At 42.1% G+C, this 23,308-nt stretch overlaps 1 protein-coding gene across 3 annotated transcripts in view; it reads left to right on the forward strand.

The window, feature by feature from the left end:
• Positions 1–23,308, forward strand: part of ptprb (protein tyrosine phosphatase receptor type b) — a 124,732-nt gene that overhangs the window by 31,613 nt on the left and 69,811 nt on the right. For 2 of the 3 annotated variants that reach the window (XM_070900207.1, XM_070900208.1), the window contains exons 4-8: positions 12,182–12,461; positions 14,281–14,559; positions 16,875–17,132; positions 18,737–19,000; positions 21,917–22,186. In XM_070900207.1, coding sequence (XP_070756308.1) covers positions 12,182–12,461; positions 14,281–14,559; positions 16,875–17,132; positions 18,737–19,000; positions 21,917–22,186 — 1,351 coding nt within the window. Of the gene's footprint in view, positions 1–11,635; positions 11,861–12,181; positions 12,462–14,280; positions 14,560–16,874; positions 17,133–18,736; positions 19,001–21,916; positions 22,187–23,308 lie in introns of those variants that run through there. The other variant, XM_070900209.1, reaches the window with a different exon arrangement.

Raw genomic sequence — 23,308 nt, forward strand, 5'->3', positions numbered from 1 at the left:
TTGTAACTAATAATAGACTAATCAAACTAAATACAGAATCATATTGTGACAGAATGTGACACCACTGTATTCTGTGTTTGTAGGCCAAACTGGCTTAGAATCAGCGAGCTATGATTGCCACTCCCAGGAAAATGCACTAGCCATGCATGAATAGTGCATTATTGAACTGTTTAACTAAAAGACTTTGCTTAACATCTGCAGGCGATGATGACCTGTGGATGTGGTGTATTTGGATTTCCAGAATGCATTCGATAAGATGCCACATAAAAGGTTACTGCATAGGATAAAAGTTCACGGGGTTGGGGATAATATATTAGAGAATTGGCTAACTAACAGAAAACAGAGAGTCGGGATAAATGGGTCATTTTCCAGTTGGTAAGCAGTAACTAGTGGGGTGCTGCAGGGTTCGGTGCTGGGGCCTCAACTATTTACAATCTATATTAATGACTTGGATGAAGGGACCACGTGTAATGTAGCCAAGTTTTGTGATGATATAAATATGGGTGGGAGAGCAAATTGTGAGGAGGACACAAGAAATCTACAAAGGGATATAGACATCATCATCATAGGCAGTCCCTCGGAATCGAGGAAGACTTTCTTCCACTCTTAAAATGAGTCCTTAGGTGGCTGAACAGTCCAATACGATAACCACAGTCCCTGTCACAGGTGGGACAGACAGTTGTTGAGGGAAAGGGTGGGTGGGACAGGTTTGCCGCACGCTCTTTCCGCTGCCTGCACTTGATATCTGCATGCTCTCGGCGATGAGCCTCGAGGTGCTCAGCGCTCTCCTCGATGCACTTCCTCCACTTAGTGCGATCTTTGGCCAGGGACTCCCAGCTGTCAGTGGGATGTCGCACTTTTTCAGGGAGGCTTTGAGGGTGTCCCTGTAATGTTTCCTCTGCTCACTTTTGGCTCATTTGCCATGAAGAAGTTCTGAGTAGAGCGCTTGCTTTGGGAGTCTCGTGTCTGGCACACTACAGGGCTGTAGTGATATCTGCCCTCCTGTATGGTCAAAGACATGGACCATGTACAGTAGACACCTCAAGGCGCTGGCGAAATACCACCAATGATGCCTCCGCAAGATCCTACAAATCCCCTGGGAGGACAGACGAACCAATATTAGCGTCCTCGTCCAGGCCAACATCCCCAGCATTGAAGCACTGGCCACACTTGATCAGCTCCGCTAGGCAGGCTACATCGTTCGCATGCCAGACACGAAAGGGATATAGACAGGCTAAGTGAATGGGCAAAAATTTGTCAGATGAAGGTTATCCACTTTGGCAGAAAAAATAGAAAAGCAAATTATAATTTAAATGGAGAAAAATTGCAAAATGCTGCAGTAGAGAGGGACTGGGGGTCCTTGTGCATGGAACACAAAAAGTTAGTATGCAGGTACAGCAAGTAATCAGGAAGGCAATTGGAATGTTGGCCTTTATTGCAAGAGGGATAGAGTATAAAAGCAGAGAAGTCCTGCTACAACTGTACAGGGTATTGGTGAGGCCACACCTACAGTACTGCATACAGGTTTGGTCTCCGTATTAAGGAAGGATATACTTGCATTGGAGGCTGTTCAGAGAAGGTTCACTAGATTGATTCCGGAGATGAGAGGGTTGCCTTATGAAGATAGGTTTAGTAGGTTGGGCCTATACTCATTGGAGTTCAGAAGAATGAGAGGTGATCTTATCGAAACATAAAAGATAATGAGGGGGCTCAACAAGGTGGATGCAGAGAGGATATTTCCACTCATAGCCGAAACTAAAACTAGGGACATAGTCTCAAAACTGAGGTGAGGAGGAATTTCTTCTCTCAGAGGGTTGTAAATCTGTGGAATTCTCTGCCCCAGAGAGCTGTGGAGGCTGGGTCATTGAATGTATTTAATGCGGAGATGGACAGATTTTTGAATGATAAGGGAATAAGGGGTTATGGGGAGCGGGCAGGGAAATGGAACTGAGTCCATGATCAGATCAGCCATGATCTTATTAAATGGCAGGGCACTCTCGAGGGGCCAAATGACCTACTCCTGCTCCTATTTCTTATGTTCTTATGAATCACTTTTATGTCCAAAGAGACACATATTCACTGTTTAGCTACACTTCCGTTCATTGTTCCTCAGCATAAACAGTGACCCTGCCCAAGATCTTTGCAGTCCTTCGAGCAATATCCCATTCTTCATGCATTGATTGAAATCCCATGTGCTCTCTTCACAGACCAGTGAAGGCTAGCGCCCCAAGTGTCACTGAAGAACATCAGTTACCTCAGCACCTTTCGACACCACTCTCACCAGCACCCACACAGATACACACACTGTGTCGGCAATATTTCATAGGTTAGTGGTGGAATCACAGGCAGGTGAAGAAAGGACAGTAATGATGGGGAGTAATGAGGAACAGACGATTTCCTCTGAAAGTTCCTGGCGACTTAGGCCCCACAGCAGAGGATGCAGGCTTCAATTGGGCTTGCTTAGAAACAGAGGCCCGGAATTTCCCCGGAGCTGTTCCTAGCCTGCCGCCCTTACTTCACCAGAATTGCACTGGAAATCCCATTTGTACACATAAACGGGATTGTCATCACACTTCCAAATAAGTTATGGAAGCAGCTCTGTGGACATGCCGAGCCAGAGACTGTTGCAGTACATGAAGAGTACTGATCAGCCAGTTCAACAACTAGTCTTGTAAATATTTGTTCACATTAAATACAAATGTTTTAATTGTTTATCCATCTGCAGCTTGAAAGAAAGAAAGACAAAAATAACTTGCATTTCTACTGCACCTTTCACAACCTCTGGGTGCCCCAAAGCATTTTACAGCCAACATTTGAAATGTAATCACTGTTGCATTGTAGTGAAATGTGACAACTAATTTGCGCCAATCAGTTTGAGGGACTTCACTGATACACGGTTGCCCGGACAGTAAAAATGAACAAATTGCTGCACTTGTTGTATCTACTGTGATGCACTCTATGATGCAGGCAATAGCTGCACTGGGGCCATCTCTGAGGACAGCTGTCAATGATTTTGGCTACTTTGGGGTCTGAAAACTAACGAGGAATTCAGACCAGGTTTTGCGCGCTGTGGCCATAATTTCACAGACATTTGCCGGTCGCTCTGCTGCCCACAGCTGACTGTGAATTCTGAACATGCCTTGTACAAGTTCATGTACAGATTTATTTAGTGGTTCACAGCAGGGTGGTCGTAGAGTTGGCACTAGTTTTGGCATCTGGTCCTTGACCATGCAATGACATGACCAAGTGACAGGTACCAGCACCTCAGATAACATCGAGCTCGCGGTGACAGTGATGCTGCTGTGCAAGACTTTCTCACAGATAGAAGCAGTCCTCCATCCGTGTCCTTTGCAACTGGACTTGCCACAGCAGCAGCACTCCTTGCAGGCATGAAGCATGTAGATGTAAGCGACAGCAATTGAATTTATGTAAATGCTCAAACCACAGCACAGGAAACCACATATGTAAGAGCAATAAATACTTGTTCACATTAAATACAAATGTTTTAATTGTTTATCCATGCGATCACGTCCTTCATTAATAGTTCAGTGAAATTCAGTTACTTTATGAACAATATGAAAATGGAAGAAAAAACAATGGGTTTGTGCCAGTATTTATTACACATACATTATACAATGTTAGCTGTGCATTGAACTGGTTTCTATCTCGCTGTCTTTTCATTGTGATAAACTGATAGTACCTCCTAAAAAAATCATTAGATTCTGCCTTGTCACACAACTGCACTTCATTTGCATCTATGGGGACGCCTATTTGAACTGCAGTTTATGGAATATCAAACAAACAGCAATGATTTTGCCCGCCATTGCAGGAGCATACATCAAAAGTCTCCCATAACAATCTAGGCATCTGAGCTGTTGCCTCAGTACACCAAATATGTTCCCCAAGATGTGCTTCATCAGAGTTGTTCCGAATGCAGGTGTTAACAACCGTGGCTTCAGTGTGTAACTATCCAATCGATCATCTCCTAGAGATAGTTCAGGTATGCTTGACTGGCCTGGTATAAAGATTTATGGTCCCCTTCCCTCCAAATGAAGTGACTATTCACATGTAGTATTGTTCTCTGAGCAGAATACAACATTTGCCCATTCAGGGAACCATATCCTTTTCTGTTTATGTAGACCGTTGAAATAATAGTGAATTCACAAGTGGTAACATGGGCACAGTCTACAATGCCTATATTCTTGAGAAGCTATCAATTTGAAAATGTTCATGTTTCCTCTGCTGCTTTTGATGTGAATTTTATGCCAAAGTCACTGTGCATTGATGTGTGTAGAAATAAACTTTAGTTCTCTACATCATTGCTCATTGTCCCACATATTGGCTGACTCCACAAATGTTCACTGTGTTCATAGAATCTTCCGGTCACATCGTAGTTCAATTCTGTTCGCTTTACTGCCATAGACAAAGCAACACTTTTTATAGAATGTGTCTGCAGGCATTCAGATATGAAGCTTGGCTGCTAGACATTCTGCCGAAGGGTTAGCTCCTTTTAGGCTGTAATGTAACCTTTGCCTTGGTGCTTAAAGGTATCCCACTCCTGGTTCTTGTCCTGCTCCTCCTCCTGCTCCTCCTCATCCTCCTCCTCCTCCACCTGCTCCTCCTCCTCCTGCTCCTCCTCCTCCTCCTCCTCTTCCTGCTCGTCCTCCTCCTGCTCCTCGTCTTCCTTCTCGTCCTCCTCCTGCTCATCCTCATCCTCCTCCTGTTCCTCCTCCTACTCCTACACCTCCTGCTCCTCTTACTCCTCCTGCTCCTCCTCCTCCTCTTCCTGCTCCTCCTCCTCCCCCTCCTGTTCCTCCTCCTTCTCCTCCTCCTTCTCCTCCTACTGCTCATCCTGTTGCTCCTCCTCAGCCTTCAGCTCCTGCAGCAGCCACCATCCACTGGTGACACTAATGTTCTTGTTTATGACCCTCCAAGTTTGAAAAGTATCCTAGGTTTTCACTATTCAGCTGGGAGCATGATCTTTTCATCATCAGGGGCAGGTATTTTTCAGCAGCAGCAGCAACATCAGCGGGAGTTACTCCAGTCACTAGTACTACAATTGTTGCATAAAACCTCATAATTATTAGTTGTCACTTCCCAGTCTGTATTGGTCTTCCCCAGACTTTTCTATTTTTGGGGTATACTTGAACAATGTTTTTAAGATCTTAGAGGAAAATAAAAATATGGAGCAGCGCTGAAAATGAATACTCTGTTCACACTTCCTCCTGATTTATACTCACATTAACAATGATTCTGTAATCAATCCAATTGCATAGTGAGAAAATCACGGCCACTTCACACATACATACATTGTTTCCTCTCAATGTTGTGACAAATCTCAAAATTGATTTTTTTGGGGGGCATATTTTAGTACATCTGAACAAATTATGTTCAGGGTTAGGGTTAGTGTTATTATTGAACAAATTATGTTCAGATGTGCTACAGTTGTGTAACCCTATGATGCTGTCCTGTACATTATAGGTTTATATATTAAATATCTGGTATATTAAATATCTGCAAAATGAATAAAAAATGCCCATACACAAATTATGCAGCTAAGCTTTATAGGCTTGATATGAATCAAATATATTTCCATAATTAAAAAAATTGAACTCACCAACTTAAAAATAAGTCAGCCTACTTTAGCCCCATTTATACATATCTGCAGAATCTTCGATCCAGATCACCCCTGGGTTTAGTCAGATTCACTTAAAATCCCTTTTACTCTACAACACACAAGGCAGCTAACAAACCAGTCTGTGCTAATAGTGCCAAAAATAATCTCTTAACAACTTGGAGCAAAAATTTATTTGCCCTGTGATAAGCAATATCGTGAAGCATTCCAGAAACAAAGTATCTCAGCAAAAGGTCAGTCAACAAATAAATTACCGCACTAAATATGAATCTAATATTTTTTAAGATTCATTGGAAGGAAGCAGTAACCGACATTCAGACACTGGCATGCATACTTTTCATTCTAAACATCTCCATGCAAGATTATAAAGCCTTGTAAAATGGGATTAAGTAATTCTAAGAGTTACTCCAAAATACCAAACATAGTGCGGAAAGATGTCAAAATGAAAGAAATAGTTGGTCCTTCCAAACCAACAAGAATGTTGTCTTAATTCAGAAAGGATAATCTGATAAGAAAAACATTCATGTCCCAAAGACTCTCAGTACTAATGAATTACTTTTGAAGTCTAGTCAGTGTTATTATGTAGGCAAATGCAGCTGTGAGTGCATATACAACAAGATTCCACAAACAACAAATGAAGTGAATGATCAGTTAATCTGTTTTTGGCATTGGTTGAGAGAGGAATGTTGGCTGGATACTGCAAGAGCTCAGTATTCTTCTTCAAATAGTGCCATGGCTCTTTTGCATCCATCTAATCAGGCAAATAGAACCTGTCTCCTTTAATGTCTCTTCTGAAGATAAGTACCTCTGAAAAAGCAGCACACTCTCAGCAATGCACTAAAGTGCTCAAGTCTCTGGAGTGGCCCACAATTTTTCGATTCAGAGGCAAGAGTGGTATCAACTGAGCCAAATTAACACGTGTACAAAATAAGCGGTTGTAGAAATGAATCATAAAAGGACATGGGCATATATCCCTTTCACCTATGATTCTGTTACAAATGAACAATTTTGCAATCTGACTTTTCAGAAACTTATATTTGGGCTAAGTGGATAGGTGTTTCAGAGAGCTAGCATAGTTATGAAGGGCTGAGTGGCTTCCTTCTGTGATGTAAAATTCTATGATTCTAGGGAAGTGAGGAGGCTTTGGTCATTTAGGTTGGCGGTGCCTTTTTTGCGGCTGCAGTCCCATCGAACGGGGTGGAAATCCTGAACTACTGTAAAAAGGTGACATTCAAGGCTTATTGCATCACTGTGACTCTTCCTCTTGCAAATAATTTATCAATACAGTACCTTTTTCTAGTTGTATATGCTGAGGTTATAATCAACAATTAATGTTTCTGTATGAACTATACAGTTGTAATTCAGGGCTGTAAATATTTTTTTTTCATTCTCGGGGTGTGTGTGTCGCTGGCAAGGTTGGCATTTATTGCCCATCCCTAGTTGCCCTGGTTTGCTAGGCCTTTTCAGAGGGCAGTTAAGAATCAACCACATTGGTGTGGGACTGGGTAAGGATGGCAGATTTCCTTCCCTAAGGGGCATTAGTGAACCAGTGGGTTTTTACAACAATCCCACAGCTTCATGGTCATTTTTACTGACACTAGCTTTTTTCCAGATTTTTAAAACTGGGCTCATATTCTCAGACGGCCATGGTGGGATTTGAACTCATCACCTCTGGATTATTAATGCAGGCCTCGGCATTACTAGTCCAGTAACATAAAAACTACTACCGCACCCGTTATTTATTTCGCTTAATTATTTTGTTTTACTGTCTAATATAAAATACAGAAGAACTAAATGCTGTTTAGATACAATTATACCATATTGTAATTTACAGTGATGGGATTCTTACCAATTACTGTTTTGAAAGCAGATTTGATTAAGATTGAATGTTTTTTTTAAACTGTTCCATACTAAAATGAAATGATCCATAATGAAAAAGTCATCCCTAACTACTGTACCTTCTAGCATTCATTATAAAGTGTTTGTTGAAACCCAAAATGAAAGCATTCAAGAAATGTAAGGAATTAGATTTATGATCACAGAGACTGAAATAGATTGCAAATCCGTTTAAACACAGAGACTGCGTTCAATTTTAAAGGTGACATACATTAAAATGGATCACAATTTGAACTAGTGTAACACTGTGTAATGTTGCACACTGCAATGCTGATCAGTGAAGCACTATAAGGTGAAAAGCAAAGCAGGTCTCCAGCTGTCCTGGTTAACCCTTGCCACTGGATAAAGGCCTAGCTCTGTCAAGCCCGTGTGGTGGCTGGTGTGCAACGGTCACCACACCTTAAAAAAATCCACGCACAGGCATCTTCCACCCCCTCAATTGGAGTTCAGGACTGGAAAATCGGATCCTTCATTGAAACATCTGTGAACTCATGTGGAAGCAAGTCATCCTTGTTCAAGGGACCACCTATGATGATGATAAGGTGAAGAGATCACACTGTCTAAATGAAACACTGTCCCATAGACAGAAGAAGTGCAGAAAAACAATGGCAAGATGATGGATAAAGATTTGCCGCAATCAGATTAGTAACATCAACTGGAGTTGGTAGTTTATGGCATATCTTTGTTTGATTAAACCCTAAGGACTGGATTTTCGGCTTTGATGTTTATGAGGAGGTAATGGCGGCAGGGCGGTAAAGTTTGCGCCTGGGAACGGTTTGCGCCTCAGTAAGTAACATTGGGCAGCTGGGCCCTGAGTTGGGGGCACATGGTGAAGGGAGGTGTTGTAAACCTCTCTTAGGGCGTTAGCATGGGAAACTCCCGAGCTAAAGAGCTGGGCCGGGAGCACTCCGAGAGATGCCTGAGAGGGGTAAAAAATCTTGTAAAAAGCCATGAAACATTCCCAAAACATTGCCCACACCACCACAACACAAATTGCAACAAAAAAATTAAGAAATAACAATCATGCTTACCTTAGGAGTCCATTACTCACCTCTCCGCTAGCGGTATCGTTGTACCGCTGATTTCCCAGGTATTCACTGCCGGGCACGTTTTCAGCGTATGGGTCGGGCAAGAGTCAAAACTCGTGCTGCTGTCACAACCAGGGATATTGCACACTGGCGGAGCTCTTCTGGGCGGTGCTGCTCCGTGCCGCCGCAAAACCAGACCGGAAGATCGCTGCAGGGCGCTGGAGGCTGACCGACCGGCCAGAACGCCTCACCGCCGCCATTGCTGCCACTCAGGGGCAAATAACGGAGCAGAGAGGAGCTGAAAATCTGACCCTAAATGTTATAGAAACATGCAAGATTGCAATGACAGGATCTTGACCAGGGGCCCTTGTCAATTATGTGAGTGGGAACATTTGCAGGGCTGTGGCAAAAGAGCAGGGCAGTGGGACTAATTGGATAGCTCTTTCAAAGAGCCGGCACAGTTGTGATGGGCTGAATGGCTTCCTTCTGCACTGTAAGATTCTAATATTTCATGAGTGGGTTGTTAGTAAAGTGTGTGTGTGTTGAGGGGGGGGGGGGGGTTACTCATTGGACCTTTAAAGTGTAGAGCTGAACAATATTTTCTGGGCGAGCTCAGATGTATCGGGGAATAATTAAGTTACAATATATGCAGCGATCCTAAGATTAGGAACAAACCATCACTTGTTGGTTTCACGACAAGGGCAATTGTTGTATTAAAGACTTCATGCAATATGTGACTATGATAGAGCCTTTCGACAAGCTGCCCTTTTCCTAAATATTCGGATCAAATTAATTGCTGATTGTTAAATTAGTTTCACTGAATTTCAACCCAAGTTTTGTTTTGTAAGACAATGTTAATCTACTGACATGAGAGAGTCTGCAATATAAAACATGTTAAATTGAAAGAAAGACTTGCATTTATATAGCACCTTTCACAACCACCAGACATCTCAAAGCGCTTTACTGCCAATGAAGTACTTTTGGAGTGTAGTCACTGTTGTAATGTAGGAGCCAATTTGCGCACAGCAAGCTCCCACAAACAGCAATGTGATAATGCCCAGATAATCTGTTTTGTTATGTTGATTGAGGGACAAATATTGGACAGGACACCAGGGATAACTTCCCTGCTCTTCTCCGAAATAGTGCCATGGGATCTTTTACATCCACCTGAGAGAGCAGACAGGCTCATCCGAAAGACAGCACCTCCGACAGTGCCGCACTCTCTCAGCGCTCATTGGAGTGTCAGCCTAGATTTATGTGCCTCCACAACCTTCTGACTCAAGTGTTTGAGTTGAAATCGATGCATTGGTGCAAAGATTACTGCTGTTTGTAAGTTTCCAACGAGCTGCAGTTCAAAGTGAGCCACCCTTGGAGATTGTGGCTTTTGTCTTTTGCAGACTACAAATAGTACTGTGTCATTTTTTTGAGACTGTGAGGGGAAAAAAAGCAGCGCGACACATGACCTTATCGCTTGCCTTTGGCCGGCTGGTTTGGGTTGTAAATAACTCCACGGGTTGTGTGCAAGTTCAGATTCTTGCGAGACAAAAGTTCTGCAAAGCCCTTTCCTCTTGATAAAAACTCAAATCAAGGTTAGAAAAATGACAGGAAACCCTGGGTAAGTATTTGGGCGAAGCCGTGCAGACTATTAAAGCACATCCTGGCCCTCCCAGGGCCTGACATCCGCACTTTCCTCTTTCAGAACACCACAAATCCCGCCGCTCCATTGTTCGCTGCCTTCTGAGAACAAGTGATTTCTGTACAATATCTAAACAATTTACTTTTTATCAAACTAAACACAACGTCCCAACCGACGCGTTCGGGAGAGTTATTCAATGTGGAATTTCTCATGTGTGTACTCCGGCGATTTGAATTCACAGAAAAGCAACCCTTTCACTTGGCAGCTAGTCCCATTCGCTGTTTTGTAAAAAAAGAGAGATATATTTAGAATTACAAAGTATAATTTGAACTGTGCTTTGCTTGTGCATTTTAGATGTGCCACGAAATGAATATTAAATATTTGAAAGCCTACAGCCTAAAGCTGATACTGACAACAGAGAGCAAACTAGTTCAAAGTCATTCACAGAAACTATCACAGCACAAAGCACAGCAGATTGTACAGGGGAAAGCGAGAGATTAGAGAGACACTGAAAAACACACACATTAAGCAACATTAGAAGAAAAGGAGGGCAAAGAAAGAGAAAGTGACTGAAATAAAGTGGTGGAGAAAATCAGAGGGGAGTGAGAACTGGTGGAACTGGGTGAGCCAGGTGAAACCCTAAGATGTGAGAACCGAGGGGTGGCTGAGAGAGAGAGAGAGAGAAGCAATTGAATGAGAGGGTAGCGAAGGCACAGCGGGTAGAAAGCTGTCCACAGATATGAGCAAGATTGAATTGTGGGCAGATGGAACAGGTAAACAGACTGAAGCTAACTGGGGGGGGGGGGGGGGGAAGGAGAAAGTGGAAAGACGAAGAAGTGGGTGTGGAGACTGAGAGTGAAGGGGGCAGGATAGGAAGCTTGACAGAGAGGCGGGGAGGGGAGAAGGAAGGCGGGCACCTCTACAAGCAGTAAAGAAAACAAATCGATCCCAAAATAGTGAGAGTAAGACTGAGTGAAAGAGGCTGGGATGGACAATGGGGTCGGGAAGAAGGGGAAATCATGGAGTAGAAAGCCTGTTCCCCTGCACCTTTTAAACTAAAATAAATAATGCCTAGGGTGGGGGGGATTTGTATTTCTTGGTGCACGGCGTAGAGACTCTGTGCTGCACGTTTAAGTCCCAGGTCTGGATTAACACTTTGGAAAGAGCCGAGGAAATTCACTCTTGATTGAGGAAGTCGATGGAAACGGTTGAGCCGAGTCACTGGGGCACAATGGCAGCGTGGGAACTGCAAGGCGCACTCCACTCCATCTCTGTGCGAAAACTCACCGCCAATCTCCAGCCTCAGCCCCACTCCACCGATTACTCCCGCTGCTACAAGTATATGGATAACTCCAGCGGATGGTCCGATTAGCTGCATCTGGGAGCAAAAAAATTGCAATCGAGAAAACCCCCAAGGATTCTTTGGAGAAGCTCTGGGATTCCCCCCCTCCCTTGTGGGTCGAGAGTTTGGATTGTACAGAAGTTCTATTCTTGAAGAGGTTCGCTAGGAGGGGTACAGAAATTTTCATTTTGGGATTTGTACAGTATTGTTAAGTACCTTATTCTCTATTAGCCCGGGAGGACCGCTAGATAAGCAGCGTAAACGCAATGCTGGGATGTGAAACGGGGTTCATGTTATTGTGGATGGCGTCCAGTCTAGCCAAGGTGAGCTCTCGAAAAGCTGCCTGCCAAACGGCATTGAACATTCATGTGATCTTGTGTGGACTCGTCTGAAAGTTCTGGTCTCTTTAAATTGATTCTTTTTTTGCAGCTCTCAGCAAAACGGCCGACGCTTTTATCCTTATTGTTCTTGAATTTGTAACCCGTCTATTTCTCAACACGCGGAGCATTTTATTCTAATTGTCTTAAGTTTTAAAATAAATCTGGTTTTGGAGCTGTATGCTTAACTCTCTACATGGGTCTTTTGCCCCGTGTTCCCCACCCCAGGGAGCAATGCTTGCATTAATTGATTTTCTCTGATTCCAGTATGGGATTGTGGAGGCTGAGAGGTGCACAGCTAATGTGACCGAGATCAGACAGTCGGGAGATTGGGTCCATGTCCTGTGGAGCAGCACAGGGAGTCTCTGTAATTACAGCGTGTCCCACACACTGAACCAGTCGCGGTGGGTCGAGACCTGCAACCCAGCTCTTTCCATCGGGGATTCCTACCAGTGCCAATTGAGCGACCTGGAGGCGGGCACCATTCACCAACTCCTCATTGTGTCTCTCACTGATGGTTCAACAGCAAATGTAACGGTGCAAACAGGTAAGGAGCTGGCGGATATACCTGTACGTAGACAGATTGACAGAAAGGAGCGGGAGAAAGCTTGTATTTGATGGCCTATTTTTTACAAATAGGCATATTATTGTATTGGGCACCTTACTGAATTCTGCCGGGATATAGAATCATTTTAACACATTTCCCCCCTATTTAAATAAGGCATTGTTGGAATATGCTATCGCCTTACATTAACAATTCCACATCTTCGTACGCTTAAAGTGGAAGTATACCCGAAGCGAATAGCGCGGAGGTTAATAATCTGTTTCACCTGTGCAAAGACACAGTAATCCCTCGGGCGGTCCAGCAACTCTTGTGCACTGGGGAATATGTCCCAATAGCCCACCACTAGATGGCATCAAATTGCATGTTGTGCTCCCTGCTAAGCACACCCACCGCCTGTCAGTGTGTGGGAACACCGTGCTATATCTGCCATAGAAACTCGCGGTTCTATCCGCCTTTAGAAATACCAAATAAGATCATTAGCAACAATTCCTCACCGATAGTTAACATACTGCCTTTGTAGGAGACTGAATAAAACTTCCCCAAATTTTAAACGCTGGATTTTTTTAATGTTAAGTGCCAAGAATGACAACATTTTTATTCACGGCGGTACAATTTCTACATTCGAACCAATTTTCTACAGAGACTGTGGAGAACACTTTTCAGGAATCTCGAAAGTAAATCGAAAGCCTCTGATTTTTGATACTTGTTTGAGGTGCGCCCCAGGGACAGAGAGTATCCATGCTGCTTGAGATTGTTACTTCACTAGATGCCTATTATCTGACTAAGTAATATCTTGGACAATCAAGTTGTCAAAAGAATCCACAGCTGCCTAGTTGCTCTCTAATAAACGTCGATTCTGATGTTTTGGCTTTGTTGATTTTCAAGGGCAAAAGCTGTTTTCGAGGAGAGGAGAATTTTAAATCCTCCAGTCCCCCCTTTGGAATTGTATTTTGGCAGCCCGTCGCAACAGTAGACCTTTATTTGGGCCGTACAAGTGCATGCAGATGTTAACGGCAAGGCAGCGTAGAACGGCGGTGATATTGCTGGAGAGAGTCCATAATCTAAATATGCAACAATGGTTTCAAGTTGAGTCCAGGCAGGAGTGGCTGAGCCCCGCCAGTTCCTAAAGCACATTTGTTCCTTTGTTCTAACGGATGTTAAAAGGGCCCAAGTGTTTTATTTTCGTGGCCAAGTAGATTAGATAAGTAATGTGCTTCCGAACTGAGCCTTCGAAGCACGCAACCTTAAATCTGCTGTACCCTCCCGCATTGACTGCATTGCTGGGACAGCGCAAGACACAAAAGGGATTGTGTTCCTACACTCTCATCAAGAAACCTTGCTTGTTTATATTTGCATCATTATGTTTCAGTGAAGTCGCTCATGCTTAGATATATACATCCAACACAGAGACGTGATTTCACAATTGAAAAAAAGACTTACATTTATATAGCGCCTTTCATGACCACCGGACGTCTTAAAGTGCTTCACAGCCAATGAAGTACTTTTGGAGTGTAGTCACTGTTGTAATGTGGGAAACACTGCAGCCAATTTGCGCACAGCAAGCTCCCACAAACAGCAATGTGATAATGACCAGATAATCTGTTTTTGTTATGTTGATTAAGGGATAAATATTGGCCAGGACACCGAGGATAACTCCCCTATTAAAACAAAGGGGGAAAGAAACAGGCAAACATCGCACTGGACAATTAATTAGAGCAGTATAATTTGAAGGATTGGTTTAACAATAAATGTTTAATTTCTTCAACGACTCTCTTTTAATCTCACCTTGGTTTTTTTTTAGACCCGAAACCACCCCAAAACTTCGAAGTGATCAAAAGTAGGACAACCTCCACCAGTTTGCATGTTTCTTGGACTCCAGCACCCGGGAATGTCGATTTCTATGAGGTCAGTTTATTTGGGAAGGACAATGGAGACACTCAGACCCTCCACGTCCCCGGGAGCTCCCTCAGGAAAGAAGCCACGTTTCTCGCATTGACACCGGGCAGCAGGTACGGCTTCACTATCAAGGCATTTGCTGGAAGCGGGAGTCGTGATGGACCCCAGACAGTTGGAACCACAAGTAAGTTACAAGCCGACAAACAAAATGCCTTGGATTTCTCTGACAGGTTAAGTGAGGGCTGTCATATTGGGCTTAAAGCCAGCAAATAATTGAGACTTCATCGTTGATTGTACATCAGTTTCAGGCGTATTGCAAGTGTCCACTTTGAATAATATCATCTGTCTGTACATCACACCACCGTCACTTCTCGTCCATTAATATCTTGTACAAAAACCGGCCCCACAAGGAACCAAATACATGGTTTGGAAGGGTAAGCTGGATGGACAAATTGTCTTTACCTAGCCAAAACAGTAATATGTTAAGTAGGATAACATTTTCCTCTACTACCCTCCTGGTGTGAAGTATTAGCCGTGGGATTGCACGTTGGCGCAATCATGTTTCCAATATGGCTGGCGAAGCACCATACTGGGGGCACAGAATGGTATATGCCTTAGTTTTTAGCATAATCTCTTAAAAAAAAGTATTGATAGGAAAATGGTGATGAAGCATCACCTACCACTGAATTTTTGCTCAACAGTTTAGTTCTAAATGTTAATATACCACATATAAACAAGTAGCATTGTCCCTAATCAACAACTGTTAAAGATAACTACCCAATGATTATATGTGAATTGTTGGATGCATCCTATTAACAGATAGCTTTTCTAAAAATAAAGAAAGATGAATATAGACATTACATTGAATGTAAATTTGTGGTTACACTGCAACTTAGCCTTGCTGCTACACTTGCTTTGACACATTATGGGATTCAATGTTAAGTGTAAAGTGCTTGATTTTGTTTAAATACATAATACTTTGAATGTGAGGGAAGTTGGGTTATGTGAAGAGCACAGGGACTTGGGGGGGGGGGCGTTCAGGGATATAAATGGGATATAGCCTGACTGGAACCGATGCGGTAGCTATCGGTTACCACTCATGGCTGTACTATAAAAACATCACTATCGTTCCCAGCTATGTCAAGCACCTGACCTGTGGAATATTTGACTAAAGTATCTGCCAGAGTTCAGTCGACTTATTCTGCATTTGCCCATAAATCCTGGCAGTGAAACCTGAAAGTAAAATGATCAAAGTCACTGCTGGCAAACTTCATTGGATGTGATTTCAGCTCTGTTTTTATCTGTCCTTATCTGTCTTGTTTCCATTTTGTTGTAATACATTTTGATGATAGAAATTGAAAATATGTGTAACTTTGGGCCAGTTATAGGACATGAGAACCGTGTGGTATTTTTGAGCTTTGGCTGGCTTGGAGCAACGTGGCCTCTTCTGGTTCTACAGGTTTCCGACCTACACCATTAGCACCAATACTGGGTGTTTTGGTCTACCCATCCACACAAACAGTGCAGTGTCGTCCGCTGCCAAGTCACTCAAAGTGCACTTGGTGAAATGGTCGGCACCAGCTCCTGAGGGTAGCCTCACCCTGTTTCAGCTTCACTCCTCGTAGTATAACTGCATCCGTTAAAAAAAGTTCCAAGATGATCAATTTTAAAATATTTCAAATCAGTTTAATATTAACGGAGCTGCCACGACTCTCTGCTAATAGTAAAATCGAGCCAGTGTTTGGACTTGCCTCAGTGGAGCTGGGTGCAAACCTTCAATCAATACATTGTTCTCAGCAGTTATATGTGCTAGAACCATTCTCTTCGTCTTCATGGGTTGGTTGAGGCCTGTAAAACATTTGTGATTTGCCTAATGGGCCCAAATCTTCTGATTAAATAGCAATCTCAATACCTACTTCCATCAATCTATTATCTCATGGGTTCTTTACAGAGCTAAATAACTATGCAGGGTCATCATAAGGTGTCAGCCGTGACTCCCCTCTGAGTCAGAAGGTTGTGGGTTCAAGTCTCACTCCAGAGACTTGAGCACAAAAATCTAGGCTAACACTCAGTGCAGTATTGAGGGAGTGCTGCTCTGTCAGAGGTGCCGTCTTTCAGGTGATACATTGAACCGAGGCCCCATCTGTTCTGTAAAAGATCCCATGACACTACTTTGAATAAGAGCAAGGGAGTTATCCCTGGTGTCCTGGTCAATATTTATCCCTCAATCAACTTAACAAAAACAGATTATCTGTCCATTGTTTATGTGGGAGTTTGCTGTGCGCAAATTGGCTGCCGCGTTTCATACATTACAACAGTGATTACACATCAAAAAAGTACTTCATTGGCTGTTAAGTGCTTTGGGATGTTAAAGGCGCTGTATAAATGCAAGTCTTTCTTTATGCTCCCAAATATAATTAACTATAATCAGCATTTTTGTTAAAGAATGACACAGTATGGACCAATATAACCAAATGTATTTAACTTTGGTCTCTGCAGCTCCCTCCAGGGTGAAGGATGTCCAGATTTCCAGGAAGCCGGATAGTCTCACCATAGTCTGGATTCCCGGCCAAGGGAAGGTGGACAGCTTCAGACTGCTACTGATGTACGAAGGAAATGTGATTCAACAGAGCACTTTCTCTAACCTGACGAATGGCCACACTTTCACAGGATTAACAGCCGGAAGGCTCTATAATCTAACCGTGATCAGTGTCGCGGGAGAACTGGAAAATGCCAACTCTAAATCCGTCCAGACAGGTAACTGAGGAAATGATTGCTAACTATTAAACTTAACATCGCCACCAGAGTAAGCACATGACTGGAACTTACTGCCAATAACTAACAATCAGGGTACAAGGGCTTGTGAGATCAATGTCTATCCATCTTCAAACAGGAAGTCAGTTGGAAATGTCATCCGACTACTTTAAAAGAAAGTGGGATACTTTATGATGAATAAGTCTTTTAATTTATATTTTTCAATGTTGCTGCTTATTTTAAACCACACCATCATAGGCAGTCTCTCGAAATCAAGGAAGACATGCTTCCACTCTAAGAGTGAGTTCTTAGATAACTGAACAGTCCAATGCGGGAATTACAGTCTCTGTCACTGGTGGGACAAATAGTCGTTGAAGGAAAGGGTGGTGGGGAGTCTGATTTGCCGCACGCTCCTTCCGCTGCCTGCGCTTGGTTTCTGCATGCTCTCGGCGACGCGACTCGAGTTATTTGTTGATTCTAAATTGAGTCCTAACTTTTTTTTTAGCCTAAAACAACTTTACTTTTAAAAAAAGAGAACGTAATCGGAAGCACTGTGCATTGTCTTATAGTCACTAAACATTTTTAGCACCAAATAACTTTTGTGAAATTGTTGTTAAAGGTGGTTTTGCTAACAGTCTGATTAGTTTAACATTTCGAGTTGGCAGCAATGTCCTATAATGTGCGGAGCCACTGCAATGTGACTTCTAGGTGTTGATCTCAAGTGAAACCCTAAATTAAAGTCACTGCGCACCGCTGTAGCTGGGCTGCATTATGCCGCAGGTACCAGTCTCAATCCGTCACCTGTATCATCTGATGGTCAGTTGACAGACCTCGAGTTATACTGCTGACTGCACCTGCCTTTGAATTCACTGCCATTTAAAATAAATGCTGCCTTCGAAACCATGTACTGAGGATTCCTATGCTAACATTCACATGGCAATTTCAAAGGCTGTATGATTAAATCTATGTTACTATATTCGGGTACGATATAAACATGATCCCTTATGTCTGATAACATTGAAGCTGCTTCTTTCTTGTGCTGCCCTGCCCTTAACCTGCTTTATTTAATTTCCTGCTACACGTGCCCTTTACTTTGCCAAATCAAGCAGGAACAGTAGCTTTTCCTCTCCGATAACAAATTCGAAGATATTTTTAAAAGTTGAGTAACAAAGCCAAATATTTCGGCTAGCTCTCTCATCTGCTGGTGACAAATGCATTATCTGGGTTAGAAAAAGCTCGTTAATTTAATAATTAAACTATTTCTGGGGATTTTCAGGTTGGTAGCTAACCATATATGGGGAAGGATGAAATACAGTTCATATGAAATAGTGCGGATTTATTAAAGACCCTCCACATTTGTAATAGTTGTCATTAAAAGTTAATACAAAAGTAAATAAACTTAAATGGTAATATTCTATAATTGTCCCCACATGCATTAAGAGAATATGCATTGGGAAACACTGTAATATTCATATATTTCCACTGATGAGGAAGAAAGGTTATTTTTAATTATTAACTCTTCCTCACATGGTGTACACTGAGTATTTTTCCATTATGTATCCCCACTTTAATTGATTTATGGTAACAGCTATGATTCGTATTTTCAGACCCAGCTGAGGTTACATCTGTGATCGTGTCAAATAATGGCAGCCTGGATAGTCTCCTGCTTTCCTGGAAGAGAGCTGTGGGAGATGTAGATTCATATGCTGTTACACTGTCTTATCTCGGATCAGTGAGCGAAACCAAGAGTTTACAGCCAAGTACAACAGAGGCTGTGTTTCAAGGGTTAACTCCAGGCCGGTTGTATAACATTACTGTCAACACCATCAGAGGAAAGCTGCAGGCAGCAACTGCAAGCAACGGCAGGACTGGTAAGATCCTCGCAGGATTGAGATGCTCCAGACTAAAATGACATTGTAACAGAGAGATGGAATCTTCCTAAGATCATTCACTATCTGTTAAGGAAACATTTGCTTTTCAGTTTTGTTTTATTATTCTTTCTCGAGGTATGGGCATCACTGAATAGGCTATCATTTATTGCATGTCCCTAATTAACATTGAGAAGGTGGTGGTGGGCCGCCTTCTTGAACCACTATAGTTCATGATGAAGGTACTCCCAAAGTGCTGTTAGATCGTGAGTTCCAAGATTTTGACATAGCAACAATGAAGGAACGGTGATACATATCCAAGTTGGGATGGTGCTTGTTGTGTATGTAAATAACAGACTAACTAAATCAGGAGTAAAGTAACTTAACTGTGTGCTTTTTAGCAACTCTCAAAATGGTGTCTCAAACCAGCATGAACCAGAATGATTACAGCAACTGTGAATAGCTCCCGCAGGGTCCTAATGCCTGTCTAGTGAGCTGCAACAAACAAATAGAGTATGAACACAACAGGGTTCCCATGCACATGCTGCTCTTATCCATCTAGATGGTAGAGGTCGTGGGTTTGGGAGGGTCTGCCTAAGAAGCCATTATGACTTGTTGCAGTCCATCCTGTTGATAAGACACACTAGAGCCACATTATGTGGATGGTTAAACGGATGCTGATCCATCAGATTGCTTTGTCCTGGATGGTGTCGAGCTTCTTGAGTGTTGTTCCAGCTACACCTATACAGGCAAAGAGAGAGTATCCCACCACACTCCTGACTTGTGCCCTGTAGGTTGTGGAGAGGCTTTGGGGAGTCAGGAGGCGAGTCATTTGCTGCGGAATACCCAGCCTCTGACCTGCTCTAGTAGCCACAGCATTTATGTAGTTGGTCCAGTTAAGTTACTGGTTAATGGTGACTCCCAGGATGTTTTTAAGGATTGGGGATTTGGCGATGGGATCACCATTGAAAGTCATGTAAATAATCTTGACAGATATGACTTGGCAATAGCCCAACATATTGAGAAGTATTAGTTGCTTAATTAATTAAAAAGAATGTGATGTATTTCAAGACAGTCTAATGAGACATCAACCACTGCAGCAAGAATCCTTCAGACTTACAGTAGAATTGAAGGCTGGATTTAAGTACCTAAATGTCATTTTACTCTGGATCATTTATTGTGAAATGTATGCACTGACCATTAATTTTAATCAATAATGAGCTGAAAAGTTATTTCTTACAAAAACTTGAAATAGCAGTGTCACAGTGATTAATAATTCCTGAGTGCGAAACTCAGCAAATATTAATTCACTGGAGCATACTAGATGCCAATACAAAATTAGACTGAATATTCAATATAAACAGCCGATAAAACTTTAAAATCAATAGACTAAAATATTTTCTGGCTGCAATCAAATCTCCGGAGCAATTGAAAATGAGAAATGTTTTTAACATGTCAGTCAAAATCCTTAATTAGATTGGGGATAATATCTGAAAAAAACAAAATGCTGGAGATGTACAACATTTAAAACAGAAGGAGATTTCAGGTGGCACACTTCACAAACCAATTTAGACTACTACCTTGTAATCATTTCTAAGGATCCATTATTCCCTATTTAATGATTATGTTTATTGTGCAATAACATGGGAAAAAAGAAAAATAACTTGCATTTGTATAGCACATTTCATGACCTTGGGATGTCCCAAAGCACTTTACAGCCAATTAAGTACTCTTGAAGTGTAGTCATTGTTGTAATGTAGGGAAATGTGGCATCCAATTTGTGCACAGCAAGGTCCCACAAACAGCAATGAGATAAATGACCAGATAATCTGTTTTAGAAATAAATATTAACCAGGACACCAGGAGATCCATCCTGCTCTTTGAAAAGTGCCATGGGATCGTTTACGTTCACCTGAGAAGGCAGACAGGGCCTCGGTTTAACGTCTCATCTAAAAGGCATCGCCTCTGACATGGCAGTACTCCCTTGGTATTGCACTGAAATATCAGCTTGGAGTATGTGCTGAAGTCTCAGTGGGCCTTGAACCCACAACCTTCTGAGTCAGAGCCAAGGGTGCTACCATTGAGTCATGGCTGACACTTTATATACTCACTGTATCATAAAACCATACATTTCTGATATGGTTTGAGAATGATGTATTCTTCCATTAAGTTAAGCGAATAAGGAAGACAGCTCATCCATCTGGGCTTTTGACTTTCTAGCTAATTTAAAATTAGCTGAAGTGTGAAAAAGTATGAGACACACAACCTTCATATACAGGAAAGATACATTGATATTTTGATTGTAACTTCTACACCTGTAATGTTAATCTGAAGGGTTTATATCGGAAACATTGGCCTTTTGTTCCCTTTACACATGTTGACAGACCTGCTGTGTATTTAAAACATTTCTTTTTTGTTTCAGTATTTGCTATTTTTTTATTTGTGGGAAAGGACAATTTAATTGGTAAAAGTGAAACCCATATTTAAAAGTCAGCTTGGTTCGGTTGTACTTGCTTCTGAGTTGGATGATTGTGAGCGCCACTCTCACCAAGGGACTTGAGCTCAGAATTTCCTGCTGGCATTTCAGGGCAGTAGTGAGAGAGTGCTGCAGAGCCTATTCAAAGAAGAGTAGGTAGGTCTCATGGTTTCCTAGTCACATTCTTCTCTCAGGCCACATCAACAAAATACAGATTCTAGTCATTCACAAGCCAATTATCGGATCTTATTGTGCATAAAGTGGCTGGCTGCCATATTTACCTGCGTAACAATTGTGACTGCACTTCAATGCTTTGGGACATGTGGAGGAAATTATAAGGCACCATATAAAAGCAACTTCTTCATACTTGTATTTTTGTTGATGATGCATTTGTCTAATTGCGTAGTTAAATGAAATTAAACCTTGTTTACTGTTTATTCCAGTTCCCAATCACGTCTCAAACTTGGTAATGACAAGCAATGGTTCAACAAACTCTCTGAGAGTGAGCTGGCTGCCCCCTACTGGAGATTGGGATAGTTACCACATTCAGCTCCTGAACCACTCCTCTGTTGTGCTGAGTGTCTCAGTGGAGAAGCACGTCAGAGAATATGAGATCAAGGATATAGGACTCATCCCAGGACGACTATATGAGGCTGCAGTCATTGTAAAGAGTGGAAGATTACAAAACAAGGCGTACTGCAGTGGGAGAACAGGTAGGAAATACATGACAAACAAATTGTTCAGAAAGGTTTACCCACATTCTTTGTTTACATTGAGTGTACAGCACAGAAATAGGTCATTTAGTCTAACTAGTCTATGTCAGCTTTTATGCTCCACACAAAGCTCCTTCCACCTACTTTATCTCATCCTATCAGCATATTTTTCTCTTCTTCCTCATGTGCTTATCTAGCTTCCCCTTAAATGTATCTATGCTATTTGCATCACTTACTCCTTATGGTAGCACGTTTCATATTCTTACCACTCTTTGGGTAAAGAAATTTCTCCTGAATTCCCTATTGGATTTATTCATGACTATCTTATATTTATGACATCTAGTTTTAGAGTCCCCACAAGCGGAAAAATGTTCTCTATATGTACCCTATCAAACCCTTTCACTACCTTTATCATATCATTCCTCAGTTTTCTCCTTTATGTTCCCAGCATGTTCTGCCTTTCTTGATAAGTATATCCTCTCAGTTCTGGTGTCATCCTTGTGAATCCTTTTTACACCATCTCCAATGTGTTTATATCCTTTTTATAATATGGAGACCAGGACTCTGCATAGTATTCCAAGTGATCTAACCAAGGTTCGATACAAGTTCAACATAACTTTTCAGCTTTTCAATTCTATCCCTCTAGAAATGAACCCCAGAGTTTGGTTTGCTGTTTTTATGGCCTTATTAACCTGTGACACTACTTTCAGTGATTTATGTATCTGTACCTCTATATCATTTAGCTCATCTGCCCCATTCAGACTCTTATTATCCAAGCAGTGTGTGGCCTCCTTATTCTTCCTATCAAAATGCACCACCTCACGCTTATTTATATCGAAATTCATTAGCTAATTAAACCCCGATTCTACAAGTTTATTAATGTCTTCCTGTATTTTGTTGCATTCTTCCTTTGTATTAACTACACCCCACAATTTGGTGTCGCCCGCAAGTTTTGAAATTGTACTTCTGATCTCCCGAGTCCAAATGATTAATGTAAATTGTGAACAACAGCACCAATCCCTGTGAACACCACTTCCCACTGTTTGCCAGTCTGAGTAGCTACCTTTAACTCCGACTCTCTGTTTTGTAGCCAGCTTGCTATCCATTCTGCCACTTGTACCA

The sequence above is a fragment of the Pristiophorus japonicus genome, chromosome 15, assembly GCF_044704955.1.
Source record: "Pristiophorus japonicus isolate sPriJap1 chromosome 15, sPriJap1.hap1, whole genome shotgun sequence".
Classification (NCBI taxonomy): Eukaryota; Metazoa; Chordata; class Chondrichthyes; family Pristiophoridae; genus Pristiophorus; species Pristiophorus japonicus.